The sequence below is a fragment of the Scleropages formosus genome, chromosome 4 (assembly GCF_900964775.1).
Source record: "Scleropages formosus chromosome 4, fSclFor1.1, whole genome shotgun sequence".
Lineage (NCBI taxonomy): Eukaryota > Metazoa > Chordata > Actinopteri > Osteoglossiformes > Osteoglossidae > Scleropages > Scleropages formosus.
In genome coordinates this window covers 26,250,587-26,268,757 of record NC_041809.1, presented here as the reverse complement: position 1 = coordinate 26,268,757, position 18,171 = coordinate 26,250,587, and the positions used below count along the sequence as shown (strand labels likewise).

The window sequence follows — 18,171 nt, the reverse complement described above, 5'->3', positions numbered from 1 at the left end:
GTAGTTTCTGACACTTTACAAAGAATACACACACATCATCTGAACCGCTTCTCCCATGCGGGGTCGCAGGGAGCCGGAGCCTAACCCGGCAACATAGGGCATAAGGCTGGAGGGGGAGGACACACACCCAGGATGGGACGCCAGTCCGTCGAGGGACCCCAAGTAGGGGTCGAACCTTAGACCCACCAGTCAGCAGGACCCGGTCAAACCCACTGCGCCACCCTGTCCTCCTTACAAAGAATAATAAATGCCTTTTTTCATGTTAATAATAATGACAATCATTTTATTTTAATAGAACCAGACAGTTTTCATACTCATCTTTACTTGTGGAAGGAGGAATAAGTCTAGGTATACCTATGATGACACTCGATTACTGGGAAGTCACCCACCGTGGGCAGGTGTTCCTGCTGCAGCCCTAAGGATGAGTGTGTTCTGAATTACTTGTGCTTTCACAGACAGTGTAAAGTACTGTTCGTGTACGTGAAAACACAGATTCACAGCGGAGCTCTCTAAATGTGGAACAAACATTGCAGAACCTTATGGTTACACTTCAGTCCTTTCTATTCTCAGTTTAGGCAGTCACCATTCCTTAATGAAAGCTAAGGGAAAATGATCCTCGAGGATGTCCCTGGAAATAAGAATTGTGCTTCTTCCTTCCTCCAGTGTCACTGAAAGGTGTGCAGACTAAGTGAATCTGCAGTTCCAGCCCCTTTTCCACCTTATTGGGCTAATTAATAAAATAAAATTGTGCTCCCTCCTTAAATATGAACCTTATTTTCACAAATAGTATACAATATAGGATACAGTATACAGGTAGGTGTACTATATTTCCTACTGAGCAATACTTCTTGTTGCACCTCTGCTGGTACCAGTATTTTTGGGGAACAAATGTTTGAAAGGACAAATAATGCACACACTGATTCTTACATTCTTAGATTCCCTACAGTCTTAAGATTCAGTACATTCAATAGCAAGGGCCAAAAATCCCCAACAATAAAGACACGAGCCAATGCACGGAAATTACAAAAGAGTTTTATCTGATTCTTCTTATTTCTCTCTTTTCACAAACTGTAATAGGAGACCTATCAGGAGGAAGGGAATTTGACATAGACAAAAACTCTCAGAACTTTCCCATTGTCAGTCATGTTCAGATTTTTTCTAAAAAAGAAAAACTACACACCATTTCACTAAAAAAAAAAAGAAAATTCATATGTATGTAAATAATGTTGTAGGGAGCGCTCTGGCATACATTTTCCTCTGGCTTTTAACACACAGAGCCACTCTAGTTGCTCTGTCTCTATGCGTCCAATGCAGTCGCGCCTCCAGGTCTGCCACCCCGTCAATATGTTCTATCAGGAGTCCTTATGATACACACACTGCAGGAGGTGGAAGTTGTAAACCCACTGTACAGAAGTTCTGCCATCACCACTTCGATAAAAGATGCATTCAGAAATCTAACGATGAACCTCCTACAGAATACCACTTCTCTATTTGTTACTACCATTATTTTTGTCTGACTCTCCTATCCAGGGTAATGTCCAACAGAACATGGACAGATTGGTGCATATTCCATCATGGTACCCAGGGGCAGTATCACAGCATTCCCAGTATAACATATGTAACGTACTGCATACAAAATAATCCTGTTGTTTTATATCGAGGAAGACAAAAGTAAAAAGTCGAATGCTAAGAAACAGGTCACTCTGAATTCTGTGATTCCCTGGAACAGTGTGTATGGTGGTTGGGACCAGTGGCAGCTGGTGATGTTGCCAGCTTGTTTTGCCACAAGGGGGCGATGCGAAGAAGAGGCAGGGTACCAGCTGCGTGCCCAGATGGACAGGCAGTGCCAGGCAACAGGGGTGGGAAATAGAGAGCTCAGAGAGGGGTATCAAATGGAGCCTGTAAGATTTATGAATCAAACATTAAAAAAAAAAAAATAAAAATAATGAATGAGTTACATAACTGAGGAAAGGGAGAGAAATGCAAAAAGTAATTCAATGGGAGAATGGGAAAAAGCTGTGGAGTTCCAATTTAGAAGAAAAAAAATCCTTTGTCTAGAACAGTCCGCTGCTTGAAGTCTTTGGACGGGTCGGAGGGCGCAATGGAGTGGAGTCACACAGACCAGGGCTATGAGCGGCGATAGAGAGGGTCAGGTCCCTTTGGCTGTCTGCAGTTATGCGAGAGCTCCCATCGGATCCCAGGCGGGCAACACAATGGGCTCTTGCTTCACCACATCCAGGACCTCTTGAGGCACAAAGCGCTTGTCCACCACAATTTCATACACGTACTCCGAGAACCACTCGTCCGTCATGATCAGGTAACCTGCACAAAGAATGATGGGTGGTCAGAAGGGCAGCGCAACACACATTCGTTAAGAGACCGGGCCAGTCATCGAGCTCTCCGTCACACATATGCTCAAATTAAGAGCGCGAAAGAAAGTAATGCATTCGCAGTTAACCCTCCTGTAAAGTAAAAACAGGGTGTAATATCCCTGCTGTCTACTAAAAGTGAGCTCAGTGGCTAATGGGCAGTGGTCAGTGCAAACGATGTGCTCAGAGCTCAGCACCAATGCACACAGGTACACCCACACATTCCATCTTACCTTTGTTCCCGCGGTCATCGCCCCAGGAGTTCTCCACACGCCACTTCTCATACTCTCCCTCCTCCTCCTGACAGGAAAATTCAGGCAGAGAAAATATTTTAGTACTTTCTCTGTTAGCAATATCAACAAAACTGTAAAGACCGTGACATTTATAGTCTTCTTAGGAGGATTACCAAAAATACCAATCAGTACTAAGCCTCAGCCAGCCATAACCTAAAAAAAAAAATTTTCAAATGACTAAGATATTGATATTATTTCCTTTACTTAATGTTTTGAACCCAAGCTTCCTTATCTGCCATTACAATTATCATTTGAAGAGCTTAATCTTTTAAAATTTTTTAAGATGTATTTAGGCAGTAATAACACTCCTGCGAGGGGGCATGGTGGAGCGGTGGGTTTGGCTGGGGCCTGCTCTCTGGTGGGTCTGGGGTTCGAGTCCTGCTCGAGGTGCCTTATGATGGACTGGCGTCCCATCCTGGGTGTGTCCCCTCCGCCTCCAGCCTTACGCCCTGTGTTGCTGGGTTAGGCTCCGGTTTGCCGTGACTCCGCTTGGGACAATCAGTTTCAGACAGTTTGTGTGTGCGCATGTAACACTCCTGTTAAAAGTAGTGGGCTGAAATAGACACACTTTTGACAAAAATCTAAAACCCTGGACATGAAAGGCTTCACTACGTGCAGACACTCATGCTTTAATTAAAACTACTACACCTTCTGTCAGAATGTCATTCATTTTATGCATATTAAGAATTCTGCATATGTGTGTTTTTCCTTCACCCAGTGTATGCATGTATGTAGATTAATGTATGTACGTACGTACGTGTGTGTGTGTGTGTGTGTGTGTGTCTGTGTGCACGCACATGTGCTCAGTGCTCTGTACATGAGTGGTGAAAAGTGGGTGGGGTTTAAGCACCTTGTCAGTGACAGCAGTGAGAATCATAGCATGGGTCATGAGGGAGTCCCCATAGATCAGCCTCTCTGCCTTAGTCAGGTTCTTGACAGAGATGCCGAACACCAGCTCGTGGTTGAACCTGTGCAGACGGACAGTCAGCATCAGGGAGAAGGAGCGCGAGGCATCCGGGCTGAAATACTGCCCAACGTAGACAAAGCATGTCACAGAGAGCTATTCACCCATACTCACACATTCATGTCATTTATGCCCAGCTTGCCATGGAAGTGCTTCCCCACGTCGCAGCCAAACCACACCGCCTATGCGGAACATGTCAGCGTTTCAGAAGTGCATAGATTGCGAATAAGTAAACAAATTAATAAATTGAACTTTTTAGTGAAAAAATAGTTTATTTTTAAATTATGTGCTTTTCTTGCAAGTGTACCTCCCCTTCCTTGATGGATGCTGCAGCAGCTTGCTTGAGAAGATGGATGGGCTGGTTGTTGTACAGGGTCCTTCTCCCACCCACCATGTTGCCCAAATACTCCACAGTGTATAACTTCGCATAAGGGTTCTGGGGTCGCGGGTCATTCACAAGGCACACCTACAGAGAGGAATGAGGGACATCTGGAACCAAGCAAGAGTTGCCTTCGAGGCTCTCACAGAAGGTCAACAAAGGAAAGCAACTCATGGAGTGGCTAAGGACAATACCAAGAAAGAGTTGTTACAAGTACGGTGAGGAAGGTATTTGTTGAAAATTCTCCAGCTATATAAACACTGTATATAGCTTGGATTATGTGAATGAATCAATTAAATCTATGAAAAATATGGGCTTTGTTGAGTAGTGAGTGTGTAACAAGCAGGTGGGAAGGCCTAGGTACCGCACCTTGTCCTGTACGTTGTAGAGGGGCTTGACATGCTGAACATAGAACTCCTGCGGTGTCAGCGGACCCATGCGGTGGAAGTTCTTGTCCTTGTCCCGGTACTCCCAACAGATAGTCTCTGGGGGGGTGCCCAGACATACACTGGCGACACGAAACACCTGGGCCAAACATACAGAGCAACAGCGGTTCAATCAGGAACACACAAACAGGCCAAGAAGCACGGAACATGGAATCCAGGGCCGTGTGCTACGATGGTGAGAGGCCCGCACGCAAACAGGGTGGAAACTCCCCCAATTCTGTCTCTCAGACCCTCCGTATCCCTCTTTGTTGCTGTTTTCAACAGAACTCTTCCACTGGCACCAAGTGTGACCCACCAATGTCTGGAATTTCCTTCTGTGTCTGCCCCCATGGCTTGAAGGTATGATTATTTCTTGTGCAAACCTTCTGAAAAGAACCACATCAAGATAAATGTTCTCAAACATCTGAATGATCCACTGGAGTCAGAGACTTTTCTCTTGTACAAAATGTACAACACCCAGATAGATACACACAACCCTCCAAGGTTTACAGTGACTTTGCAGTGACCGCTGCAAGACCTGTTCAGTCTCTCTTTTAAGTTCAAATAAGCGCATCTCCTCTTAGGGAGTGAATTTAATATTATTTTTGGCAATTAGGGTCTTGAAGAGAACATATTGAAATCATTGAGAGATGAAGGCCATTTTATCAACAGCTATCATAGCTGAGGTTGAGGAAGGGAATAAAAAATAGGAACAAGGAAAAAGATGCCCTTAAGCTTTCATTTTTTCATTCCCATATCACAGCGGACCCATATACTGGTCTTCCCGAGAAACCTCCTGAGACCGAGGCATTCCATTTTGTCTAAACTAGAGGATGCAGGTTTTTAAGTCTACCTCCCAAAGTGCACGCACTACAATGCTGAGTCCAAGCACACTTTATTGAGGACATGCTATGCTTTGAAATGATACCACAGGTTTGGGGCACAGCTTGGGCAACTTCTTAGAAATCCCACAAATACATAAAAAACATTTCTTTGCAGGCTCCCAGGAAGACGAAAGACGGCCATATTGTTCACGTTTCGGTTAAGTTCTCCATCAAGGAAAGGTGTGCACCAATCCAATGGTCATCCATGCAAATACTTGTATAATGTGTAAACCTTAGATTCCTCTTTTCCTCTGCTTGAACGATGTGCTCCTAGCAGACCCTTGTACAGGACACTGCTGTCTGTTGAAATGGAGTCTGCTGGTTCGCCTTTTCCCTGTTCAAGAGCACACATGGAAAGACTCACCTCCTCGATCATGGTGTCCATGGCATCAGACAACTCTGCTTTGCTGTAGTTGCTGCTCACCATGTTCCTCAACCGCAAACAGTACTCCCTTAGCTGAAACACGCATAGGGTTAGTAATGCTCCGGTAATGTTCAACTGTACTGAAATTTTTTACTGTTCCTGATTTTGGAAGTCGATTAAACCTGCCCTGACATCATAAGCAAGTGGGATACTCCACGACCCACCTTGTGATTGAGAATATCATTCATCCTGCGAGATGCCTCAGAGCTGTGAGACTCTGGGAAGCACTTCTTTGGCACAACTCCGTATTTTTCTGCAGGAAAGACAATAAAGAATAGGGTGGTGATGTTGTGCTCAGAGGAAGAGTGGCAGTGCTGGGTCATGTTCCAGTGCAGAAAAAAAAAACAACCTTTCATGCTTGCTATCCTTCGTTGCAGAACATTGCAAATGAAGATGGAGATCAGTTCAAATGTTATTTATTCACATCGCCTGAAACAGCTTGTCCCATACGGGGTCATGGGGAGCCGGAGCCTAACCCAGCAACACAGCGCACAAAGCTGGAGGGGACACACCCAGTACAGGACGCCAGTCTGTCGAAAGGCACCCCAAGCGGGACTCAAACCCCAGACCAACCGGAGAGCAGGACCCGGTCCAACCCACTGTGCCACCGCACCACCACACCCCCTGAGTTCCAATGTTACTGATTTTCAAATTAGGAAACTGCAGAAAATATATTAATGCCCAGATTAATCACTTTTTTCCATATTTTAATGTATTTCACAATTATCTTAAGACGAAAGAAGAAATTCGTTTTACGTTAATCTTATTCTAGGTTACAAAGTCTAGATTTTCAGGGAACACGATGTTATGGACTTTAATGTGCTAAACAAGCTACTTCAGGTTCTCCATCATCACTTGTTTGAATAAATAAAGAAAATTTCCATTTAGCTGACACTTTGCCCCAAAGCAACTTACAATTACTTACCCATTTATACAGCTGGTTAATGTTACTAGAGCAATTTAGGGGAAGTACCTTACTCAAGTGTAGTACAGCCAGGGGGGGGAATTGAACCTGCGACCTTTGGGTTCAAAGGCAGCGGCTCCAACCACTACACTAGCCACTGTCCCAGAATAAAAATCAATCTTTAATCTCCAAGCAGGAATATTTCAATATTAATTTTAAACTCCCACTTTCACTCTTCCTTCATCATGCAGCAAATACAACCAGTAGGGCTCCCTCTCTTGCCAAAAGTGAAAGGGCGGTGTAGAAGCTGGATTGCAATGCAGCCATGGAATTATCTGGAAGAAGGGAGTGGTTTTGCAAGGGTCCAAAGATGCACAAACCGATGAGGTTGACCAACATGTCCCACTGGCCTCCATCATTGGTGGGGTTGGACAGCAGGAACTGGACAAGACGCCCATCCACGGGCTCATTACGGAGGGCAGTCTCGACGCATGCATGCAGAAAGTAGTAGCAGCGTTCCACCTGGGGGGTAAGACAGGAGGAAAACATGAAGAGTGAATAAGATGTCATTTGGAAAATAAATGGGGAAATTAATTAATTTGTTTCTATTAAACCTAAACCTATGGGTTTAGCTGTATAAAAATGTGTAAAGTTGATGAGCGGTATCTTTTCTCAACTACAACTACCCACTAGATTAGCAGTGGATCTTCACAGTCAATTCCCCATAACAATTTTGCCATTTTAACTGTTTACACAGGTTATTTACTACTGAATTTATATTAGTCACCCACTTTAGAGGTTTTTGTGGGTTCTGAAGCTGTGACGTGCGTGAATGTAACCGTCATGCCACAAGGTTCGATAAGTTCTCACCTTGTCCCAGAAGAAGAGGTATGACTGACTGAACTCAAACTCCTCAATGTTGAACTTCTTCATAAAAGGCAAACGCATCACATTGAGACAGGAGAAGATCCAACATCTCCCTGCAGAAGGAGACAGAGGCTAAATACATGAATGTCTTGCTTTTATTTACATATCAGTGTGCGATTGCACTGGCAGCAGGTGGTGTAGAGGATAGCTCCATCACCTATGGACTTGAAGGACCCAGTCCAACCCTCCCCTACTGTACTTCCCTTAAGCAATATACTCACCCTAAAACTGATCCAATAAAAACTGGCCTGCTATATAGATGGGTAAATAACTTTACATACCTTAACACTAAGTCACTCTGAAGAAAATCACCAGCTAAATCACAAATGATTTTGTTAGTGTTTGTGCGTGTGTGTGTGTGTGTCTACAGTGGAGATTTGTCATAACTTTTACTGTGTAAAACTGTTTTGTATGTATGCTTGTTGGGGGTGACTTTGTTTCAGCCAACATTACAGTAGCACTTTCTGTTTTGTTTAGCGTATCTGTGTTGTGTGTCTGCGATTGTTTGTCTTCTTGTGTGACCTCTGTGTGTGTGTGAGCATACAGGAGTTAGGTCTTTATGTGACCACTGCTTTGTTCTGTGTACACAAGTCCTCTTCATGTGCTGATCTTTTTCAGCTTGTCGCTGTTTTTTGCGTGGTACGTTTTAATATACCATACCTCATACAATATATACCATTTCAGTTTACTTACCAATAATACTACCTAACTGAATCTATTACTGATCCTACTGACAAATAAAATAAAAATGACTGTACTGGAATTGAAAGTGTATCTACAGAAATCTTGTAAAGTTTCGATATGAGAACACCTACAGTGTGTTTGTAAGCAGTGTAAATTGTCTGTAGCAGGTTATGTGCTTCAGTGTCTGTGGCTACACTGTGTGATGTTGCCCTCTGCTAATCTCTAGCTCTCACTTTGGCCTTTAAGCAGAATATGCATCAGTACGAGAATTCTAGTCTAATTACGGCTAGCAGATTGTTTATCCTAGAGGGCGGCATGGTGGCGCAGCGAGCAGCGCTACTGTATCACAATGCCTGTGTGGTGTGAGAGGATGTAGGTTCAATCCCCGCTCAGTCTGTGTGGAGTTAGCATGTCCTCCCTGTATTTGCAGGGGTTTCCTCTGGGTGCTCTGGTTTCCTCCCACAGTCCAAAGAGATGCTGTTCAGGTTCCCCCCTAGTGTGTGAGTGACAGAGAGTGTGTGTTCCACTGATGTATGGATGAGTGACCCATTGTGAGTAGTGTATCCAGCAGTGTAAGTCACTGTGGTGAATAAGGGGTGTGGGCTGATAACACTACATAGAGTTCACTGGAAATTGCTTTGGAGAAAAGTGTCTGCTAAATGAATAAATGTATGTAAGTGTAAGGCCTGGCATAGCTGTACATTTAGATTTCTGCATATAATGTACATGATCCAACAAAGGATTCCCTGCTGTTGTCCTCATACCTGAACTCTTCTGGTTGGTGACAGGTTTGCCTTCCGTGGGGATGGAGTGCTGGAACACGTGCACAGTGTCCTGAACCGTCTGCCGGTGCAGGCACACCTCCAGCGGGTCGATACAGGTGGATACATTCTGAGCCAGCAGGTAGCGGGGCTCTGCTCGAAGACGCTTGGTGAAGGAGGCGATCTTGTCCTGGCTCAGTCCTGCGGCGGACGCGAGGGTGCAAATACAGGCTTAAGATCCGGGGAGACACCGGCCTCGTGGAAACGAACAACATCACAGGTGACGGCCACGCTTTGGGCGATGTGAGGAAAATAAACGGCAGCAAAGAGAGAGGATGAGCTCAGAGCCGAATGTGGTCGGGCCTGCATTCAAACAAGTTATGCAGCGCACTATTGCTTAATCATGCGTGCCACCTACCCTTTTGCATCTATTTATGGTGTGGACTGCTCCTATAGGGTAACGCTAGGATGACAGGAGGGGTGCAAGTGCACAGGGGCAACAGCCCCCTTGGCAACAGCCCCCTTGGCAACAGCCCCTTTGGCAACAGCCCCTTTGCTCTGCTCTGGAGGGAACGCGGAGCACAAAAATGACTCCGCTCAGGCGCTTCCTGTAAGAACCCGACGTCCTCGGCTGTCGGAGCAACTGGCCGCTCGACGCGGAGCGGGAGCGAGCAGCCGCATCGCGCATGTTGAGAGCGAAGAGCGCGCTCGTTATACAACACGATCAAAGTGCGAACGAACGGCGGCGAGCACGAGATGAGGAGCACGAGCCGGCGCAGGAGCAGCGCAGGAGCAGCTCACTCACTCACTGTGTCCCCAATGTCTGCTTTTTACGCGCACATCTTACACAGCTTTATCCACACGGATGCGGGCATGTAGACGTCCAAACCACGGCAGTGAAAGAAAGGTGGTCAGCCCTGTGTGTGTGTGATGTTATAATCATAATGCTGTGCTGTCAACGGCGCCGCCACACTCTGACTCACTCACTGTTAGCTGAAGTGCAAAACGAACATTTTCCTCAAATCTGTTCAACACATTCACTCAAGGCGATCACGTACTATTGGTCGTCGCACGCTTAAAAGGTGGAAAAAAAAAAAAGTGATTCGGGTGAACTGTTACTGTTACGCTGAAGTGATGGCTTGAAAACACCGCGAGAGTCAAGCGTCGAATATCAAGAAATGAGCGCGTGAAGTTAGTTCGGTGGGACCGTGTGAGCAGCGGAGGCAGTTTCGTACCGGTATCCATGGCTGCGGCGGCTCTTGTGGGCTCTGCGCTGGAAAGGTGCCGGATTTCGGACACTATGCTCTTTGTTTACGGTCTCACTCGCCGACTCGTCGGTCCGATCCGTGTCCCGGAAACAGGAAATAGGTGGAAGTGGAGAGTCACCCGGCACGGCGCGAGCGCTCCGTCCGAACCCTCCGCAGCCCTCGTGCTCTCGCTAGCACGATACCACAGTACTACGGTAAACCCAATTACATTTACCGCGCACACTTCACAGCGTGCCTCCAAACGAAAACGAGGAAATTAAAATTTCGGCGAACTCGTCGTGTTCCCTTTGGCGCGAAATTCGAACTGGCACACGGGTTCGAGTCATACTGCCTCACTAGTAGAGCGTCCCCTCAGACCTCTCTAAACTTCAACAACTTGTCTAAATAAAATTGCTAGATTTCATACTGAAGTCTAGATTAATGAACTGGAGTATATATGTGTAAAGAGTGAATAAATACAAAGCTCAGACCGAGAATTACCGAGTGGCAATATATAGTCGAATACGGCTGTTACACGAGATAAACATGAAATCTTGGACACGGTTTTGTTTGACGTTCCTCCTCACTTGTTATGTAATCAGAACGCATTACAGCAACATTCCACAGAAATGTATGCAATTATAACCGCCTTCCAGCCCCAGAAGTTGTCCTTCGGAAAGGTGTCAGCATAAGGAAGCTACTTTCATTAGTCAAAAAGAAAATTTCACCCTCCCAGGCATTACTAGTAAGAATGAGAACTGCTGCCAAGGAATAATTCGATTCTACTAAACCAATCGCTACAACTACCTGTAAGGGCAATGGTGGGTGCACAGTTGAAGTCAACATGTATAGTATAGAACAGGAAATATTGTCTTGCTGTGACAGTGACCAGATTAATTGGAACAAGTATCACTATACTTTACCCAAGGTAAAGTGGCTTGATTCACCACACATCCCCTGCTTCAAGGTGAGAAGGTACATGACCAATCAAATTTCCATTGTGGCACATGATTGAACAAACAGACAAATGGCATTTAAAGTTAGCTTTATTGCACAATTAGAGATTCCCTGCAATTAACCACAACACTGAAGATGTACCCAGGACCTCCAGCTGAAGACACCTGCAAAAGAGCGAAACACATTATAGAACCCTCACGAGAGTCATACCATTAGTATATTCACAAAAGTTACCATTTCCTCCACTGAATTGTAGCTGCCATGTAGCCAGATTTAGGACATGTCTTTACTAGGGGGTGGAATAAAAATATGTACTTACCTCCTCAGAACAGTGGACCTCTATTTTCCTGAAATAGAGAAAGAGCAGTAAATCAACAGGCACCCAAAAAAAGCTGATCGATCACACAAACAGTGGATGCATCAGAAAACCGTTTAGTCACCACTGAAAAATCTGCCGGTAATTCCAGCTGTATTCAGTTTAGTTTTCATCACATTAGGGATCCAGACATTTGCCAATATTCAGTCAAAGATCAAATAAATGTTTACCTTTGGCAGACAAAGACACCCCATCATATGTCCAGTATGCACCTGAAAAAGACTGGAATTAATAGCCACGCTAGGACACTTCCCATCCACGGCCTGCTCCTTACTGCCATGCGTCTCAGAATGAATGAGAACAAACTCGTCAGTTATCGCATCGGACGGCACTTCCTATTCCAGGTTATCATCACAGGAACATGGCTTCATACGCTCTTTCTTTGCTGCTGATCCTTCCATCACCCACAAATGCTTACTTACGTTGAGCTTTGCTTAGTTACAGGAACACTTGGGCTAACCTGCTCAGATCTGCTAACTAAGTAAACAACGTAAGTAAGCATTGTTTTGAAGGCTTCAAGAGAAGGGGTGCTTTTCACCCGATAGATTACCTGCCTACTAAGAAGGCAATGCAGATAAAAGCAGCCATTCAAATTACAAAAAACCCCCACATTCTTCATATTATATATATATTAGAAAGAATACTCACCAGGACCTCCGGCCACTTCGACCACGTGGTGCACAGCACACAGTCAGTCGACATCATATTCATTTAGAAAACCGCTAAACTATCCTAAGTCCGCGCATCTCACTAACCTATCCAGTCGCACTTTGTTGAAAGCGCACATAATTACATTTTAAATAAACAGCCATGCTGCCGAAAACTAACTAACTAACTCCTAGGTCCAGTGCCATCCAACTTCCTCTTAACACACGGACGTCAGGAAAAGAGAGAACGTCGCCCAAGCGCCCACTTTTATATTGCAGCTCAACGACCTACGTCATCGACAGAGTCGGTCGACTACATTTTACGTCACAAACATCACGGTGCCGCTCCGGCGCGAGAAAAATGTGTTTTAACACTCAGTCCTTCTGGGAAGTGCAGTGTGAATTCATTAATAACCTTTCTTTATTGTTTCAAGATATATTGCTTCTATGATATTAACAGGAAGACTGATAAGAATATTGTTTGATTAATCTTCTTGATTTACTTGCGAAATTTCATATTCATAAAATTTACAGAGGAAAAGCCTGAGTATGATAATACGAGTAACTTATTACTGAATTCAATTGTGTGCAACGTGACTCACGTGAGCACTCCCGTTGTTTTCGTCCTTTCCACATTAAAATACAAATTCAGAACAGAAACATAATTTAAAAAAAAACAACATATGTCAGCAAAAAAGAAAAAAAACACGGACGATCACACCACGTTTCAAACAATGTTGTACTCAACTGTGAGCGTTGGCTACAAAAAGACAAACTTACCATTGAACGGCCGCAAATCTATTACTTTAAGTTGTGCCAGCAATAATAATACCGCTTTTTTTCTGTGAACGATATCGAGTGTAAAAAGGAACTTAAAACGAAACCGTGCAAAAGGCTACTGCGGCGAAATGTCGATGGCAATTATTAAGCCAGATTCTTCACACAAAATACATTTTATTTAACAAATCTAATTACACATAACATCCAATGTATACAATATGTCATCTCTTTTTAAATACTAGTGAAATAGTTCCTTTCATCCACTCATGACAACAAGCCTCTTGTTAAAGTGGCAATAAATTAGGCTACATTATTATTAAAAAATATCAATATAGGAGTCAGGCCCAGAAACTCTATAAACTATAAGACACAAAGATATTTTTTTTTCTTTTATCCATCTCTAAAGTATCTAGATCTTGAAGAATATTTCAGGCCCAACACAGTCAGCAGAATGGTTTGCATCACTTATAATTCCACTAAGAAGCAGGAGTTTGAGCCAAAGGTTCCACCACCTGGAGGCTGCAGCCATTGTGTCCTACAGAGTTGTACCTACGATGTGGTTTATTAAAGCTACATTTTGTTTGATTTACTTAGTCCTTTTTGTCTGTATAAAGTTTAATTTCATAAATTGGATAAATTAATATTTTCAGCTGTATTCTTCTTGGGGAAGGTATGATGGGGCTTCACACTAAAAAAGCCCATATCAATATATAAAAAAATACATTTATCTCTCAGAAGTTACTTAAATTATATATGGCTAATTAACTGGCTTTTCAGGTTTGACCATCAGTCACATGGTGGATGTTTCAGAAAAATCTTTGACTTTAACCATGTCAGCTGAGGTACAGCTTTGTAAAATATGCATGCTTCGACTACAGCCTTTGGATCCCAGTTTATGCAGCGAATCACACTACTTTGTTTGTCCCGCAAAGAAAACAAGTGTGTTCAGTGCCCATTGCACTCTGAGGGACTGCTACCTCTGGAGCAGTGTAACCTAAATGACTCAACTCCAGACTGCCACTGAGTTGGCTAATTCTGGTCCAATGAATGAGAGCACTTTCACTTTTTCACATTTTCATTGAATATGTGGAGAGTTTTCACCTCTCTGTGATGAACTGGACTTCAGTGATGTCTAGTTGTGATTGCTCAAGTACTTACATAACTGCATTTGTGTGTTTTTATGATTATGTGCAGTGGCATACAGTGGGGGCAGTTTTCTACAATGACAAAGAACAGGAACTCATTTTCATTCTTATCTTCTGTACTATTTCCCTCCACACTGATTTCAGATTTGTCTTGAATAGTGGTGTAGTCACTTTCCTGTGTCCATTGCTACACATTTTGTTTTGAGACTCAGTTTCAGTTTCCTCAGCAAGTCTGATTCAGACCAGAGAATTTAAACATAGTGATGATGTACAGTGGGTAAATATCAGTTCTTTCCATTCTCTTCTATGTCATGTCCACCACAACAGAGTTGTCCTGCTGAGTCTTCACACAGTGTTCCTAAGAAAGACAATGAAAACAACACACTCATAAGTAAAATGGAGGTCTAGGAAAGAGAGAGAACAGCTGTTTGGGGCCTGGTGATTTATATCAAACAACACATACCTGCTGGTTCCCCTGTCCTCCCCTCACTAGTGTCCCTGTACAGCAGAGAGTGGCAAGTTAGTACTCTGCACTCTCTTACAGGTAAGTTTTGTAATTTTATTGTAATTTCCTTACGCTACCACTCATACACTGTCACACTTATTCAGTACAGGTAGTCCTCCAGTTATGACATATGTGACTTATGACAACCCAGACTTATGATAGCAGTCCCATTAACCTTATTGTATCATTTTCAAGTGCCGACGTTTGTTCGTATTGCTCCATCTTGCTCAAACATTTCATTCGTGATTCCCTTTAAGTTACTTTTTCTTTAAACTGGCTAACAAGTGAAAAACTGAGTCTTCCAGTGGTACTGAGAAGCAAAAAAAGAGTAGATTTAGATAAGAAAGTGAAAATAATAGTGCAGCATGGATCAGCAACACTACATATGGCTATATACAACTATATATAATTAAACAACTATATAGTTATACATATATGTAAATATATATGCTGTCTGTGCGTCCTTCTTCATCCTAAATCCCAAACGCAGTGTGCTATAATACACACACACACACAGATGTAGGAACAGATCAACACCCCTTAGTACACCTGTTCTTCTGTTGATGTCATGCACTTACTGTATTTTTCTCTGAGATGTGTGTCACTTTGGAGAAAAGTGTCTGCTAAATGAATACAGGCAGTCCCCGGGTTATGAACGCCCGACTTACATACAACCTGTATTTACGAACCACCCCCCCGTAAAGTCTACTATATTAAAAATTCAAGTTACATACAATGATTCGTATAACAAACAGGCGCTACTTTGTAACGCGCATCAAAATATTACGCGTCTACAGCAGTTTGTCAGCTCCTGGGTGCGTGAGGAGAGGAAGGACTAAGACTTCCTTCTTTTCGGTTGGACTGTCACATCCACAATTTCGCCACGAACATCCGCACCTGCCCGAAATCAGAGCAGCGGGGTATAAAGAAGCTGCACCTGCACAACCTGGTTGCGGAATGTCATTTGAGAAACCTGCGTCTCTGGCGCTCTCGAGTGAACCCACGGCAATCTACCCGGCCTTCCAAGTCCCTAGTTCCCGGTCCTGATGTCCACGGCTCCCGACACTTCCATCACCTCCTTGACTATGATATCGGATTCTCCCCAGGAACTATGTTTGTGGATCAACCGACCCATGCCTGTCCTCGACCACAAATTTCGCCTGCTCCCTTGTGTAATTACAATAGAGATCCAGCAATTGGGTCCCAACAAACGCACATCTCAGTCTCCAGCCAACTCAGTATGACATGGACCACATTGCTGTTATGAGTGTCTCGTTTGTTAATGTATTTGGGATTAATTTGTTTGTTTTTACCCGCCTAACCACGGTACCAAAGCGTAAATGTGATGCAAGTGAGGGTGCTGCATCCAAGAAAAGGAAAATGATCATGACTGAACCTAAAGTGGAAATAATAAAGCGACTGGGAAAAGGTAAAACGCTAACGGACACTGGAAAAGCGAACATTAAACTTTCTTTGATGTTTTTCATACCTACACACACTCTCTCTATTATAAATACACACACACACACACACACACACACACACACACACACACACACATTGACTGAAACCAGTTGTCCCAGGTGGGGTCGCGACAAGCCAGAGTGAAGCGTGGCAATACAGGGCGCAGGGCTGGAGGAGGAGGGGACATACCCAGGACGGGATGCCAGTCTGTCACAAGGCACCCCAAGTGGGACTCGAACCCCAGGCCTGCCAGAGAGCAGGACCCGACCAAACCTGCTGTGCCGCCGCGCCACCGCACCCCCTCTGATTATAAATACTTTAGTAACATTTATCTATTTCTATGTCTCTCTCTATTATAAATACTGTAGTTACATTTATTATTGTTATTACATTGTATTTATTACTGTATCATGTTAAATATGTTTTAGTGTGTCTGGAAGTGTTTCTTTAATGTTTTTTTATGCATAGAAAGGTACACTATATACTAAGACAAAACATTTGACTGACTGACGTTAGACACGAACCGTACCTAAGTGTTCTGACTTAGGTAAAAATCCAATTTAAAGACAGACTTGGGGACGGAACTCGCTCGTAATCCCGGGACTGCCTATACAATGTAAATGTAAGCCGAGGACCACCTGTACTGTGTATGTTGTTTGATTTCAATATATCAGTAGATGGTGCTATAGCTTCAGTTCTAAAAGAAATACATGTAAAGAAAAAAGGAGAAAACATTATGAATTTAAGTGGTATTTATAAACACTCATGACTCTATCACTGGCCTCTGTTAAAGCTCTTCTAGAGAGGACAGCACCACAATCAATGGAATGAATGATTTGTGTTGGACCAGGAGGCACACCTGACAGGAAGACAGTAGATTACATGGTGCCAAACACAAGGGCAGAGGCTGTCCACCCACAGCACCACTTACTGCAGGGGAGGGGTTCAGCTTGTCAAAGCGGAACTTCAGGTTGCACTTGGAGGATGGGGATGTCCTGCTCTTTCCATCTTTTCAATGGGTTTTGGGATGAAAAACGTAAGTACATAAATGTTATTTGAGCACTGTATGATCAAATGCAAGCGAATAGCTACATAAAGATGAAAAGTCACATGAAAGGACTGGAACAGAATGTGGGATTATTACCTGTGGGGCTGCGACACATGATAACTGGTGTCCCACAAGTCTGTCCCTCTACACTGAAGGAGGGGCTATACACTGGCGGATAAGCCATAGAGGGCTGACAGTTCTGCAGGGGACAGAGAAAATCATTGCTGCTACTGACGGGCAGTGGGAGGTGTGCCGATATCAATAAAAAAAATTAATTCTAATACTCTGAATTCTATATTGTTTGGGGTTACACAGAGGTTTACCTGTGTCATAATCTACAATAATTTAAATAGAACAATTATTGTTGCTGGATTGTGCATTAAACTTTATGCCTGTCCCTAATTCTCAAGGTGCTCTATGCCCAGGCCTTCCAAAACAATCACCATGTCCACCTCTTCCAGCATCTCTCCTTCTCCAGCAGCACTGCTGAAGCTGCTCGTGCTGGAGGAGGAGCGGGAGATGTTGTGCTGACCACCACTGCCACAGCTGCTGTCCCTTAGCTTAACAGAGAGCCTGCAGAGAGAGGAAACATCCCTCGTGAGCCTCAGAACTACAAGGCAGTTATGTCACCTCGTGCAAGTCCACCTGCCCTGCTTCTGCTCTCACCCGTCTTTGCTGGGGTAGATCTCTGGTGAGCTCGGGTTGGATGATGTCTCTGATTTTACTTCCTGAGCAAGGCTGCTGCTTTCAGACATCTTTAAGTCACTGCAGACATAGAAGTAAACACAGTCATGCGAAAGAGGCAATGCACATTTATCTATTACACGATCAGTGTAGCTAGGGTGCAAACGGAAGGATACCCAATACTATAACTTACTGAAAGTCATCCTGTTGGTAGACAGAGATGAAACCTGTGGTGTCAGGTTTTTTCACTGTGCTGTAAATATGGTGTGTGTGGTCTCCTGTTTTTGTTTGTGAGCGTATTAAT

The 18,171-nt window shown here is 43.8% G+C and overlaps 2 protein-coding genes, 1 long non-coding RNA gene and 2 other non-coding genes across 15 annotated transcripts in view; all 5 read right to left on the bottom strand.

The window, feature by feature from the left end:
- Positions 1-1,023: 1,023 nt before the first annotated feature.
- Positions 1,024-10,374, bottom strand: blmh (bleomycin hydrolase). The gene is made up of 12 exons (XM_018730697.2): positions 10,250-10,374; positions 9,018-9,215; positions 7,513-7,622; positions 7,023-7,164; positions 5,903-5,991; positions 5,679-5,771; positions 4,375-4,530; positions 3,934-4,092; positions 3,741-3,808; positions 3,513-3,630; positions 2,603-2,669; positions 1,024-2,322 (listed from the first exon to the last, which is right to left on the bottom strand). The coding sequence occupies exons 1-12, from the start codon at positions 10,257-10,259 to the stop codon at positions 2,174-2,176; spliced, it is 1,359 nt and encodes a 452-aa protein (XP_018586213.1). The 5' UTR covers positions 10,260-10,374; the 3' UTR covers positions 1,024-2,173.
- Positions 10,375-11,289: 915 nt separating this feature from the next.
- Positions 11,290-12,470, bottom strand: LOC108921239 (uncharacterized). The gene is made up of 4 exons (XR_001965039.1): positions 12,243-12,470; positions 11,765-11,806; positions 11,538-11,565; positions 11,290-11,382 (listed from the first exon to the last, which is right to left on the bottom strand). It is a non-coding gene; the product is annotated as an uncharacterized LOC108921239 (long non-coding RNA).
- On the bottom strand, positions 11,637-11,712 carry LOC114910457 (small nucleolar RNA SNORD65). The gene has a single exon (XR_003797649.1). It is a non-coding gene; the product is annotated as a small nucleolar RNA SNORD65 (small nucleolar RNA).
- LOC114910456 (small nucleolar RNA SNORD49) lies at positions 11,878-11,953 on the bottom strand. Its single transcript, XR_003797648.1, has one exon. It is a non-coding gene; the product is annotated as a small nucleolar RNA SNORD49 (small nucleolar RNA).
- Positions 12,471-13,332: 862 nt separating the features above from the next.
- LOC108921262 (rap1 GTPase-activating protein 2-like) overlaps positions 13,333-18,171 on the bottom strand; it is a 45,310-nt gene continuing 40,471 nt past the window's right edge. For 10 of the 11 annotated variants that reach the window (XM_018730634.2, XM_018730637.2, XM_018730641.2 and 7 more), the window contains 6 exons: positions 17,850-17,948; positions 17,627-17,756; positions 17,280-17,382; positions 16,995-17,143; positions 14,630-14,664; positions 13,333-14,524 (listed from right to left, as the gene is read on the bottom strand). In XM_018730634.2, coding sequence (XP_018586150.1) covers positions 14,656-14,664; positions 16,995-17,143; positions 17,280-17,382; positions 17,627-17,756; positions 17,850-17,948 — 490 coding nt within the window. In that variant the 3' untranslated portion in view covers positions 13,333-14,524; positions 14,630-14,655. The remainder of the gene's footprint in view (positions 14,525-14,629; positions 14,665-16,994; positions 17,144-17,279; positions 17,383-17,626; positions 17,757-17,849; positions 17,949-18,171) is intronic. The other variant, XM_018730639.2, reaches the window with a different exon arrangement.